The following is a 14,610-nucleotide window of genomic DNA, read 5'->3' as shown; positions in this document are numbered from 1 at the left end:
CTACAACCATGAACCGTCTCTGTGATCTTCTTCTTTGTCTTCCTGCCTGGCAGCTCCCTCTTCAACATGCCTTCACTCTCTTCTGATTGTTCCACTTCAAGAAGCCCGATGGAGGGTTTCCCGAAGCTGGTGGTGCCTCAAGCAGAGTGCCATGTGACTAAAACTAAATAGCTAAGAATTCAGGGTGCCTTAGTTTCACTTATGTTGACCTCATTATTTGAAGCAGTGTCTTTGTTTAATAAAAACATCCAGCATTTTAAAAATTATATCATAAGTGTGAAAGCAAAAGCTTCTTTTAAAATGCTGCCTGCCAAATCGCTGTCAGCCACTTTGTTTACATTTTCAGCGATCGGTCTTGAGATGTCTAACTTGGAAATTTCCAGTTTGATTTGGTTTCCACTGAACAAGGAAGATGCTGAGATTAAAGTGCTCCCGATGAAAGCGTCTCAGCTGTTCTTTGTCTTTGTCGGCCTGCTGCACCGATCAACCTGCAGTTTCATTTTGTTCTGTTATTAAGGTGACGACTGTCTGCAGCGTTATATAAGCAGAGAAATGTTTATGTGAATATGGTGCTGAGAAGAGAGACGCATTTCAACTGTTTCAAGCAGAATAAAGAGCTTCGTGTTTTCGGTATAAATGTCAAAAATGCAAATTTGCACATTTCCTTTTCCCCTGCTGAAAAGAGAAAAATATAAACCATAAAAACCTCTGGTGTCTGAGAGGTTCCTTTCTTTAAAATCAAACAAATACGATTAAAGCGCATTGTTCTGTTTTTAACAAGTTGAGCAGGACATGAAATGCACTGGAGTACCTGCAGATGTTTGCAGCAGCGTGTAGGCCTGCTGATCCTGTCTTACTGGATTCTACCTGACAAACATCAAAACACTGTTGCCATGACAACAGAAACACAAACAATGATTTAATCTGTCACTGCATGTCCAGCAGGAAGTTTCAGTAAAGTTCAGTTTCCTGCCACAAGAAGAACTGTTTGTGCTGCATCTATATTTCTAAAAACGTTCTGCAGGTTCTTTCTCTGCAGACGGAGAAGGGGAAATAAAGCATCACGTTTATGCTGCACCGTGACCTTTTGACCTCTGCATTAACTTCAGCTTCTGGTTTAGTTTGAGTCATATCCTTGTATTTTTAGTTTTTGAAAGTTCTCATTGACAAGGTCAGCTTTATGTTTTAGTCTTATCTTCAATACAAAAGCAATAATCAGTGAATTCAGTGTTCTGAATAACATAAACAAAACAGTTAAAACCAGGTGTGTCAGTCTGGCCTGTCAGGAGATCCAAGTTGGCCCACTGGATGAAAATTGAAGACAAGTTACTATTATTTTTTCAATAAAATAAATAAAATAATAATTCAATAAAAATGCACTGTTATGTTATTTCACAGTGAAGTAAAATAATGTTTCATACTGTCCTGTTTCAAAACACAATATATGTGATGGTTTTGTGCCTTCAAAGAGCTGCTGTAGTTTCAAATGTTCGTGTAAAAAACATGGAAAAGTCACACTTATTTTCTCAAGAGATGTCACTCAGCTCATATTCTGTTTTATAAATATGCAAACCTTTTCAGAATCTGCTTTATTTTATCAGGTAATGCAAAAGTTTTCCTGGTCCAGACATGCCTGAGATCAAATCAGGGTTTACGGTGCACGGTCCGTGGAATAAAATGAGTTAAAATAGTTTAACCCTTCTGCTTCTGCAGCTTCTGCTCTGAAACACATTATGAGTCTGCACATGTGTAGCAGTGCAGTGAAATCGGTCCATGTTTGTGTTTCGCTCATTTATCAGTGTGTGAATGAGTTTGCAGTTGTGCTTACACAGAAGATGTCAGCCGAGAGCGTGTGAAGACATTCTTGCACACTCAGCTGTAAAAATGTGATCGTATGCAGACCAGACTGCCTCCAGGGCCTGAGACTTCTCAATGGATGCAGGCCTCGGTGCTTTCTAGGAGTGTTTACACCTGTAGTCAAGTCCACTTGTGATCAGACCTAATGCCATGAGTTTATGACATTTGACATTTCACCAAGCTATGATTTTATGATGCCGTCTGCCTGTGGCTTTTTAGGACTCTGCACTCAGTGAGAAGCGAAGTACAGCTTCTGTAGAATCAGTAAAATCATCGTCAGCAACAATAACGTGAAGCAGTATATTTTTTATGATTTTATCAGTCTCATTGTTGTGGAGGAGTTTTGGCCCACTCTTGTTTACTGCATTGGCTCAGATCATTGAGGTTTGTGGACATTTGTTTTTGCCCAGCTCTTTGAAGGTCCCACCGCAGCATTTCAGTCAGACTGAGGTCTGGACTTTGACTGGATCACTGCAGCAGCTTGATTCTTTTCTTTTTCAGCTACTCTGTAGGAGATTTGCTGCTGTGCTTTGGATTAATCACCTGCTGCATGACTCAGTTTGAGTCAAGCTTTAGCCATCAGACAAATGCATTCACTGCATTCTGAAAGGCCGCACCACAGTGACTGCAAATTATCGAGGTCCTGTGGCTCACAACAAGCCCAGTTCATCAGTCTTCCACCACCCTGATTGACAGTTGGCGTGAGGTGTTTGTGCTGATGCGCTGTGTTTGGTTTTCCCACACTTTGTCTGTCTGAGGTGACACTGATCCAGAAGACTTTTGTTCAGATGCATCTTTGCATGCAAACCTAAGCCGTGCTGCAATCTTCTTTTAGAGAGAAGAGCCTTTCTCCTGGCAACCCCTGAAAACAAGCCATACTTGTTCAGTCCTTTTCTAATTGCCCATTTCATGAACTTTGACATTTAACATGCTAACCGAAGCCTGGAGAGTCTGAGACAGAGCTCTAGGTTTTTTGCAATTTCTCTGAGCATTGCATGAGCTCAGGGTGAATTTCTGGGACATGGCAAGAAGATTACACGTGTTTACACACATGTAAGTATTCTAGAACAGCAAACTGATGAAACTCCTGCTTCTATATAGGTGCTTACACTTGCTGGTGATCAGTTAATCATGTGCACTTGATCAGCCGCACCTGGTTTCCTATGGTAGAAGGAAGGGTGCACTTGCTTTTTCACATGACCGCATGTCTCCTTTTTACCTTAGAAAGTCTCCAAAGCACTCTGTGTTTGCCTCTCTGTCACTGGCAGCAGTGGTGCTGCCTTTCAGCCGCTCGCCCGTCATTACGTGCAGCTTTGACACAGAGAGGAAGGGGCCAGACTGCAAAAAGTATTTACTCAGAAATCTGTCATCATAACTTCATTAAATATTATTTTCAGACAGTGTACTGAGCAGCTGCTAAAACCTGCCAAAGGCTCAAAAGAGTGTTTTTCGTGTTTTATGTTTACACTTTATTCAGCCTTTAATTTCAATTAAAGCATAAAAATCTGCATGCAGCATTGTTATATGATCATTATGACCTCTGACCTTTGACCTGCAGCTGTGGGAAACTGCAGGAGCCTGCATAAGCGCCCTGCGGTAGGACCAACCCTCCCTCTCTCTCCCCCTCTTTCTCTGTTTTATTGCCCTCCCCTGATGTTGGACAGGATGTCGCCAAGGCGACGGGGTAAACAGATGATAACAAGCCCTTAGCTCTTCAGAACTCATTTGAATGCTGCCACCGCTGCTGAGGGCCAGAAGAGGGAGAGCAGAGGCAGACGGAGGGGGACTGAAGACCGACAGGTAGGAAACTGCAGGACACACATGCAATAAAAAAAGAGAGAAATCAGGGAATTTAAAAAAAAGTTTTAGAGAATAAGACTCAAAGATTGGGTGTGGTGCAAATGTCAGAAGTGTAAAGCAAAGAAGAAGAATGGAAAAATTAAGAAGAACATAAAGTAGAAGTTGATGTGTTTAATGTAAACAGACAACTTTGTAAAAATATACAAGGATTTTTTAAATGACAGTTTTCAAATAAATTTTTAAAATCTTCATGCAGTCAGTGCTGGAGCAACTTTTTAGTTTTATTCCAGAAACGTTTTCTGCAGTGATTGAAGATCAGAGTCGGTTTAATTTCAGACATGCACAGAGAGCAGAATGTTTGGAGTCTGCACAGCTGGAAGCTTCAGTGATTCATCTGCTGTGTCTTCAATAATGCTGCCACTTATCAACTTAAAACGTCTGAAAGAAATAGTCATGAAGCGTTCTCGCCAAACAAATATTCAGATCTCACAAAAACAGCAAACAGCAGGATCCTTCACACCAGACAAGATGTTTGATTATAATTTGCTAAAAATTGCTGGCTTAAAAAGTATAAAATTAGAAAAGCGATGTGTGCACGGGATCTGCTACTGAACACAAACATGCAGGGATTTAATGTGCAGCCACATGCTGTCATGTTTTATGAATTTTAAAAGTGTGGACAGTTGGTAATCTGTTTATTTGTCTTTGCATAGTGACACACACACACACACACACACATGCATACACACTGACTGACACACCCATACACTTTACACAGTATGTGTGGCCCCATGACTAAAACACGCTCAAACTGAAGGAGAGCTGCTGCTAGAAACAGAGCATGTGAGCCTAGCTGAGCTTTGTTTTTAACACTGAGACAGGACTGAAGTTCCTACTATTGATTATCAATCAAGTTTTCAATATCTGTATGTGCGTCTCAAAGCAAAATCATAAAGGAGCAGTGAAGTGTCAAAACCCAGCCTTTCCCCCCGGGTTTCACGTCTCAGGTGAAGCTTTTCCTACCTGCCTGGTGATAATTGTGCATAGAATATTTGTTTTTTTAGGAAACCCAGGAATTACTCTAGATTATTGCTGAAGGACTCGGTCGTGTAAGATATTACACGATGTATAAAAACAGTGAAGTAAAAGCAAGTGATAGCCAGATGCTTTAGGCAGTAAGCTACAGTCAGGATGCTTTTGTAACAGGCTGTTGGTCACTATGGGCAGAATAAAGGCGGGGAGATGTGGGCAGCCCAGTCTATCGATGGTTAAGGAAAAAAAAATCACCTATTCGAGTCATTTTCACACATAAATGTTGGACAATTTCACAAGAATTAGTTCAGGAGAGTGTCTGAAGTTCCCCTTTCTCGCACGGCGCACCCAACAAGTGCTAGCATGAAGCTAACAACGTTCTCACTACAAGAGGTCCTTTTGCAAATCTTACGTCACGCTGACTTTTTACCACTGTTCCACTGTTTAATGTCCCATCTAACTGCGTTGAATGTTTGTGTCGGGTGGTATCGTAAAAAGTTCCCAGCTGCAGTGCATGTTTTAAATTAGCGCTGCGAATGTTGATCTGAATTTAAGTTTTTGTGTTTTTCATTATTTCTGTCAATGATAATGCACAAGAAACACAAGGAGGATGAGAAAAAAACTGTTACGCTTCAAACTGTTAGTCTACCTTTGCACAGGGAGTTTACGCTTGCTGTTTCTGCCAGATGTGATGTCACAACTGCTGGCGTGCCATTTTTTTTGGTGCTATTTCGGCTTGTTGTGCACCACCCAGATTTTAACTTTAACCTTACTGTTTCATCTTTGTTTTATTCCTCCAAGGAAGCAGGGAATTTTTCTGAGCAACGATACGTGTTTCTTAGGAAAAGACTACAGTGAGTCAAGTTCAAGTACGCTGACGTTAACGTTTATGTAAACAGTGACCTTGGTTATAAGCTCGGGGCTGCAGCTATCTCCCATGTCACCTTCCTCTTATTTCTAGAATTTCTAGAATCGCGTGTACCATAATACATCCAATTAATATTTGGTTATAGTCTCCTTTGTCTCTAACGCTCCTGCATTTCTCCTCAACCTCTGTGCTCCTGTTTTAACAGTTATTCATAGATTTGAATGTTTTAACATGTGATCGTTAAATGTCAGTCTCTGTTGGGATTAGCTGGTTTGGGAATGGTTTGTATCAGAGTGAATCATTCTACCACAATAACTGCTCAAACTTGACTGAACTCAGAATAGTCTTAACTTGTTGATGCACAAAGAGACCAGATTAATTCCTGCTTCGGTCTGTCTTCAGTTTTAACTGCCGTGATTGTGTTTTGGGTTCAGAGATGACCGACTTTCAGTCTTGCACCTGAACACATCTGATAGATGTTAGACCAGGGGTGGGCAATTCCAGGCCCCGAGGGCCGGTGTCCTGCAGGTTTTAGATCTCACCTTGGGTCAACACACCTGAATCACATGATTAGTTCGTTACCAGGCATCTGGAGAACTTCAGGACATGTTGAGGAGCTAATTTAGCCATTTAAATCAGCTGTGTTGGTTCAAGGACACATCTAAAACCTGCAGGGACACCGGCCCTCGAGGCCTGGAGTTGCCCACCCCTGTGTTAGACAGTACCTGCCTTGCTGTGAGCTAGTCCAGAGTCTGACTCCTTGCAATTAAACTATCGGTTGATTTTTAAATGTGTGATTTTGTGCGATATTTTCCTGTCTGTTTTCTAAAGAAGCGATACAAATCGCTGCTCATCACAAGAGGTCAGTCCCTGAAGATTGTTACAAGAGCCAATTGAATGCAGAGATGCTTCTTATGTTGAGATGTCTAAAAAGAGACTGCAGCGGAGCTGCACTGATCACTCTTCCTAAAAACAAAAAACTGGTTTAATGAATCAGCTTCCAAATAGAAGAGATCGCTTCACATTAAAGCTGCAGCTGCCTCCACTGCCTGGAATCCGACACCTACACACCAGTTTTAATGCACAGATGCACTTACACCTTTCACACACTGTGTGTGTGTGTGTGTGTCTGTGTGTGTGTAAGCAGGGCTCATATTAACTATCTGTACTATAACCTCAGCCACTATGGCCTGCAGCAGCTCTGATTCAGAGTTGTGCAAGTGGAATTTTCTCCAGAAGCAGCATGACAAGGAGACACAAGTGTATTTGGACAGAGATGCTGCCAGTTCTGTTTCCATGAAACCCACTATTAGGGATTGCATCAATGTGTGTGTGTGTGTGTAGTCGCACAAGCCTGAGAAACCACAGTGAGGTCACGTCTCACACCCTACACACACACACACACACACACACACACACACACACACACACACACACACATATTCTGTGGGCACATGCACACTTCTGCTGGAGCTGCAAAGATAATCAAAATGATCTTTATGTCCAAAACGCCTACACACAGAAGCAACAAGTTATAGCTGCTACTAGCACAGCAGAAGGTTTCCCAAAGGAAAACTAAGCATCGTTTCCAAGAACCATTCAGAAAGAGGAACTTTGCACAGAGAGGAGGAAATATCCACTCTGCTGGTTTATTTTACAAAGTGCTGTGCACGACATATTGACCTTCAGGAAATAACAGGATAGAATCTGTAACGAAGCTGTGCCAGAAACTGCAGTTCCTCTAATGACCACCGGAGGGTGACTTCAAAAGCGAATCAATCTCCACAGACGCTCATACATGAAAAACATAATCACAGCCTGTTCTGGGTGTGGTTGCTCTGACTCCGCCGACACAGTCACCTGTTCTCTTGGCCCATCTGAACCACTAAACTGAATCTGTCAACCACAACTGTGATGTTGGTAACTGTTGAAGCATTTTAATTAGAATTATCTGACAGCATGTGTGGCTCCAGGTGACTACAGGTGAGTAAACTAAATGAAGAGCTGTAATACATATGGCTTTGATTTATAAACTCAAAATGCTCTCATAAATCCTGTAGGGGGAGGAGATTACCTTCACACATGATCTCCAGTGTTGTCCTCTGCTTAATTTTATTGTAGATTATCTTTTCATCATGGCGGAGAGTGCAGACATGGAGCAGCTCCTCACAGCTTTCAGGAAGTTTGCAGTTCATGGAGACACAAAGGCAACAGGCAAGGATCTAACCGGGAAGAACTGGGCCAAACTGTGCAAAGACTGCAAGATCATCGACGGCAAGAACGTCACCGGCACTGACGTGGACATCGTCTTCTCCAAAGTCAAGTGAGTGTTCACATCAGCGCCAGTGTCAACAGACTGCAAAAAAGTGCAGTTCCTCTAATGGCCACTTGAGGCACTCTCCAAAAGTGAGACTCCCATATTATAATCCCCAGCCTCACAGTAGAAATGAACTGGTTAACTGTCGTCATTAAAATGTGCAGCCTGGAACAGAAAGCAAAATTTTCCCAGCTTTTTAACCAAGTTTGTGACCATCGGCTGATAAACTAGCATCTCATCTTAACATGGCCAAATCTCTCTCCAGAAACTCAAAAGGATTACAGAGGTGACTTTACATAACACCCTGCTGGTGACATGTGCATTTTGAGTACTGGAGATATTTTACTGTGGTATTTGAAGACCTGCTGGTCCACACTGAATGTGAGGAAAATTGAGTACCGTTATGCTAATGAAACAGCAGTGCTCCACTGTCAAGGTAGCTGTCACATTTTTATTGCATATGCACATTTAATGTGGATGATGGGGAGCTCAGTGTTTGGTGCAAACCTTGAAGGGTTTTGTGCTCGGACACTCTACAGATCATGTCTAATCTGGAAACGCCCTTTTAGAAGCGCCGTTCAAGCCTTGCTTGTAATGTGGGACAACAGTGCGTGCAGGGAGTGAATGTGTCCTGCTCTTTAACAAAGGTGGGGCGATTATTCAAACTTATATTTGTAAAACCACCTCCCTTAAAGTCTTTTGTTAGCATATTGTATGAAAACACGTGCATAAATCTTACCTCTGAAAGACTTTTTGCTCCGTATTTAGTTTTTAAGTCAGTGTCTCCTCCACACGCCCTGATAAAACTGCAGCGCTTTAGTCTATATTCAAACACAAATGTAGCACATAATTAGTTCAGGCAGAGCGCTGAAGTCATACTCCGAAAACTGATGAGTGTCATCCATCACATGGGTGTAACATGGGTGGGACTGGCGGATAAAGACAGTCGTGGAACTACATTATAAAACTTAGTAACAATAGTATATCATTGTTTTGGGGGACAAAATGTTAAGCACTGGATGAAATGATTGATGTCAAGTATTTCTTTAGAAACAATAACATACACTGGGGGACAAAGAAAATAATGGAAATGTTTAGGGACCCGTTTTGAACTATGCCAAAGATTTAGACCTGCAATAAGAAGACTTTTTGCTGTGTTCCTGGGATGGATGTTTTTGAGGAATTGCAGTGTGTTGTATCGAAGGGGCAGGCTGTTGTTTGTTTTCTGTAGTTTTGTTGCTCTACTTTTAGTTACTTGAGTTATTGTTGAATTCCACGTCACCACCATTACTCTGACAGTTTGTGTTGCGCTTCCCAAACTTTTCTCAATGAAACAAAATATCTGTTTAATAATTTAAAAACAGCTACAAGACATTTTCCAACCAAGAGAATTAATAGTACAGTTTAGACTCTGAACTCTTCCATGTCTGTGTTCTTTTTGTGTATTTCTGTACAGACAGAAGACGTCTCGGGTCATCAACTACGAGGAGTTTCAGAAAGCTCTGGAAGAGCTGGCTCCAAAGAGGTTCAAAGGTCAAAGCAAAGAGGAGGCACTGCAGTCTATCCACAAGCTGGTGGAAGGCCGAGAGCCTACCAACGTTGGTGTGACGGTGAGACAAGATGCTTGTGTGCCTGTTGTTTTAAAGCTCTAAATCCCACAATAAAGATGCTCAACAGTAAAAGAGGAAATTGTGATTCTATGCTATATATATTTTGTGAAATGTATCATTTTTCTTTTTGTGCATATGTGTAAAAACAAAAGCAATGAGTCTCCAAAAGAAAAGACTTAAAGGTAAGTGATAATGTAGTTATATGGATTAAGCCACACTGTCATGCTAAGCCACACCCATACTTATATATAAAATAGCCCCCTCCATGAATCGCCACCTTACCGTGGTGGGGGGGTTTGTGTGCCCGAGTGATCCCAGGAGCTATGTTGTCCGGGGCAGTTTGCCCCTGGTAGGGTCTCCCAAGGCAAACTGGTCCTGGGTGAGGGGCCAGACTAAGTGCGATTCAAAACTTCTATGATTGGATTCATCAAGGACTGAGGACCAGGAATACCAGGACTCTACACCTGGGGTAGGGCCTCTTTTAAAAGGGGAATAGATAACACAGTGTATTTAAAGTGATGATAAAAAACATCAAGGGGCGAGTGAAGTCGGAACCAGAAGAACATAAAACTGCATCATCTGCATAGAAACAAATTTTTCTGATCAGTTTAGTCGATTTCCCAGCTTCACACTTTGAGCTACAGTTTGGACAGAAGAGTGTCTGTCTGTGAAAAACAGCAGCATAATCGTGAAAACATGATTAGACGAGTTTGATTATGTGCTGCTCATATTTTATATTTAGCTCAGCGTTTAATCACCTCAGGCTCATCTTCTCAGTTTTCAGCTGTAGAAAAACAAGTCCTGAGCTGCTCCACAAACAAGCATCTTACTCTGCTCTAATGTTTCAGAGCCATGGCTCAATCACAGCTGGTTCATCCATCAGATCACAACTGCACACATCAAAGAGCTCTTATTTTATAATGATGAGGTCCTCAGAGCCTGAGCCAGCAAGTGAGGCAGTCTGGATCCTCTCCAGATCATTAAACGCTCTTCAGTCATCAGAGCAGATACAGTCAACACTAACCTGACTGAAATGCATGCATTACAGATGACAATCCATGAGTAAAAAACACGATCAAGTTACAAGCTTTTGTGTTCATGAAGGAATCAGCGTTATATTATCTATCATAGGTACTGTTATCGATTCAAAGTTTTAAAGTTTTCATGGATTAAAGCAGAATTTCACAGTAAGACGTTCTTGGTGGCTATCTGTGGAGTTACAAATGACACTGCATGTCATTTAAACTTTAGCTATCAACAGTACAACATGGGACTGTTGGTACCTATGGTGAAAATCCACTGTTTTCCTGAGGTGAAAAAGAACTGTTTCATATCCAGATCTACCCATTCACTCACTATTGGTTCTCACACTGATTTGATAACTATACAACTGTAACAGGCTAAGGAGTAGGCACCTTTTGCTACTTGCTAATCAAGTGGGAATGGTGCTAAATAAATGTGACTTTAAAAACTTTCAGATGCTTTATTTAAATGTCACTATTCTTTAAACTTTGGTTTCTACTACCCTTCCTGTTTGTCTTGTTTTGCCTGCTCTGACATTGGGCCTTTTTTCATTCGCTTAGTTTCCAATTACTCTATCTTATCCTCATTTCAGCTACCTGAAGAAAACTAATGAAGAAAGCAGAAATATTATTCTTGTTGTGGTTTTGCAGTGGAGCCTTCATTTCGTGCCCTGAGGCAGATAGGATTGCATAATGAAGGTGCAGTTTACAGGGACCCAGTGCAGTTAAATGCAGAGGGCTCCGTGTTATCTAAAATACTGTGCAATGATCAGAATCATAGCTTAAAGCAAACAACAATTTTAATTCCACTTTAAACTAAACTTGAGTCAGTAAGAGTTGCTTTCTAAGTGGTGTTTGCGTGTTGCACTCATGCGCGTACAGAAAGCATACAAGTTATGAAAAATAGTTGTAGCCACTGTGATATCACTTGTTGACTTCATGATTTTGCATTTTAATGCATTTGGCCATGTTTGATTTTTGGAATCACACGTTATCATCTGTGAGTTAAAAAGCAGACGAATAAAACACAGCAAGCCAGAATATTTATTGTGTCATCTATCAAAATGCTCTAAAAGGCTCCAACGCCCAAACACACGATCAATAAATAATGTTTAGTGACCTGAAGTAGTGGATGGTTTATGTTAGAGGCTGTAAACATGCTTTGTAATGCTGGATATTTTAACATGGAATTCTAGAAGGGCCAACCTCATTGTGGCCTCAAGTGGTCATTAGAGGAACTGCAGTTTTTGGCGCTTCTGCATTGTCTTCATTTTTCCCCTCTTGTTAAAAAAAACAGAGACACGTCCTGAAGCTGAGAGGATATTTTTTCTTTTACTGACTTTAATCTAATTTTTCTACTTCCATCAGAAAGTGGCAAAGACAGCAGCGGTGGACCGTCTGACCGACACGTCCCGTTACACTGGATCGCACAAGGAGCGCTTTGACGAGAGCGGCAAGGGCAAAGGTCGCGAGGGTCGTGAGGAGATTGTGGAGAACACGGGCTATGTGGGAGCGTACAAGAATGCCGGGACGTATGACACAAAGGTGAAAGCTGAGAAATGAGGAAGCCGGAGGCAGCGCCCCCTGCTGGGAGCTGACTGGAAGCACAGCTCCCCAACAGCACTTAGTCTGGACCAAACCTTGAACTTTGACCCTTCTATGTCTGTGTGGATGCCTGTGTGTTTGCACTGGACAGAGCTTTATGTTCATTCTGATTTGCAGATAAACATGTGGATCTGACAGAGGTGAGGTGTAGGCCTCATATCAACTCATCAGCGCCCCCCTTAGGCTGAAATATTCATCACACATCTGGACTTTTTGTTCATTCTCGGTGGCCCCATTCAGAGCAAGGAGGTGGGTGACGTAATCATTACCTGCTCTGCTCAGTGATGGTAATCCAGTCTGCAGCATGTGACTCAGTGTTCAGCTCAGTAATAATGAGCTGTTTCTCTGACCTGGCTTCTCCTACTGTGCTTTCAACCCTGTCCAGAGCCTCATTCATGTGATTCAAATTCTTTCCTTCTCCCTATGAAGGCACCAGTGCTGCTGCTAATCTGATTATCTTTATAGCTTTTATTTGGTTACACAGAAGCAAACTTAAAAACAGGAAACAGGTTCTGCATTTTCTGGAAGTCATTTTAAATCTAATGATACACGTTTAAGTTTGTTGACTAAATTCCATCTCTGAGGATAACTGCACACACTTTGCTTCCCTTTGAGTCAGTAGCGCCCCCATGGGGAGGCTTTTGTATTTGTCCCGCTGAATGTCCATTTCTTTTACACAATAAGTCACCTGTGATAACGATGGTATCACGATACAGCAACTCTGTGATATTTGACACAATGTGCAACAATCAACGATGCAGAGAAAAATGTATTTATTCTCTGCTTTCATCTTTAATAACACAATAATACAATAATTCATTTAACGCTGTCCACCCTTTTCTGCTTCACTGCAGTTTAGGGAACGTCCCTGCTCCCTCTTCCATTTCCATGAGGAGTCATAAAATGCTGATTCCAGGAATCCATTTAGCACACCTGCATGTTTGAATAAAAATCTCAGTATATGCAGCTGGTGTACCAATAACTGCATCACAGGAGGAAGCAATAAAATATCAGGACTGAAGAAGCTTCTTGGATGAGAGGTGAGACGTCTTCACGAAACTTAAAGGAGCCCAGTCGCTTTATCCCCAAGCTCCTTAGACTGTATATATCGCATTATTGAGACTTCACTCCTCTGCTGTTAACCTGAATAACTATAGTGACGGCTTCATTGCTCACCTCCTTCTGTGAGGTTCATGTGTCTGAATGGGGCTGTAGTTTGTGTGTAAAGTCGTTTAGCAAATTAAATTCTCACTGCCCATTACAAAAAAAGGTGTTGACTTATTAATACTTATAGTGTATATATAGTATATTCAATCTCCTTCAAAAAAAAAAAGTCAAACAAACAAAAAGCTCAATCATCTCTGGATCCACATCAGATTAAGATCAAACTGTTTCTGCAGCGCTGAGGTTTCTGAAGCCATGTTTGCATTTTTTTAAAATCTTTTTTTGTTATATATAATTTTTCAGCCTGATTTTTCTTCTGCAAAACAAATATTTTACATCTTCCCCAAGAGCTTTACATGTTAATTATTGTTGTTGATGCAGTGTAAGTAACTTTAGTGAACAAATAAAAGCTTTAAAATGTTTTTCTTGTTTCTTGTTTTTGTCCCAAAAGGCATTTGCAGGTTAGTTTTATTTAAAATAACGAGAGAAGACAGTCAGCGGGATGAGGAATAAAGATTTTTGCTGCAAGAGTTCAGCTTTTGCATTCTTTTATTTACATTTTACAAGCTGTCCAAACTTGTTTGGGAACAGGTTTTGAAAGTCCTAAGGCTTCCTTGTCTGCATGATACACTTAGCTGGGGCTGGAATACAAATACATTTCACGTATTTGTAGTTTATAATATACAAATAAGCCCTTCAGGTTTCTGGACAATCCGACCGTATTTGTAAAAGACAGAGGACCTTTTCAATCAGATGACAACCAAAGATCCAGACTGACAATTTATTTAGAATAAAAGCCTAAAAACAACAAAGGCATTAAATGACAAATAATAAAATCACACAGAGCAAACTAGCTGTCACAGAGTATTTTGTGTCCATAGCTGAACCTCCATGGATACGCCATGCACTGTATATTTGAAGTATAATACCAGCAAAATCACTTCTAATGACGCCTCTGATAGAAGATACCGCTAATATATATGATAAGAGAGAAACACCCTCATCAATAATCCGGTGTGAGAGTGTAACATTAATCCTGAATCTCTGTAATATAAATCATATAAAACCTTTTACTGAATCAGGTTTTATTTATGTGTGTGTTGCTGGATTATAGCCCAGAGCCGCTCCAGGTTACGGTCAAGCATTCAATCACATTTTTTTCAAATTAAATTCAGTCGTCAAATAAAAAGTGATTTGAATGATAGACTGTATACGAAAGGTGGAAGCAGCCTTTAGTTATGAAAAGTAAAGCCTTAAATTATTAATGATGACCTTATTAATGATCAGCTGGAGGAAAATCCTCAAAAGAAGTCTGATTGTATAGAAGTGTATGAA

General features: G+C 41.0%; 1 protein-coding gene across 1 annotated transcript; it reads left to right on the top strand.

Moving 5' to 3' along the window:
• The first annotated feature begins 3,546 nt into the window (after positions 1–3,546).
• On the top strand, positions 3,547–13,652 carry tppp3 (tubulin polymerization-promoting protein family member 3). The gene is made up of 4 exons (XM_063468926.1): positions 3,547–3,657; positions 7,679–7,880; positions 9,331–9,484; positions 11,875–13,652. Exons 2-4 carry the CDS (start codon positions 7,693–7,695, stop codon positions 12,067–12,069), a joined length of 537 nt encoding a protein of 178 aa, XP_063324996.1. The 5' UTR covers positions 3,547–3,657; positions 7,679–7,692; the 3' UTR covers positions 12,070–13,652.
• Positions 13,653–14,610: the final 958 nt, after the last annotated feature.

The sequence above is a fragment of the Pelmatolapia mariae genome, linkage group LG1 (genome assembly GCF_036321145.2).
Source record: "Pelmatolapia mariae isolate MD_Pm_ZW linkage group LG1, Pm_UMD_F_2, whole genome shotgun sequence".
NCBI classification, from domain to species: Eukaryota; Metazoa; Chordata; class Actinopteri; order Cichliformes; family Cichlidae; genus Pelmatolapia; species Pelmatolapia mariae.
The sequence above is the reverse complement of the archived record's forward strand: the minus strand, read 5'-3'. Positions and strand labels throughout refer to the sequence as shown.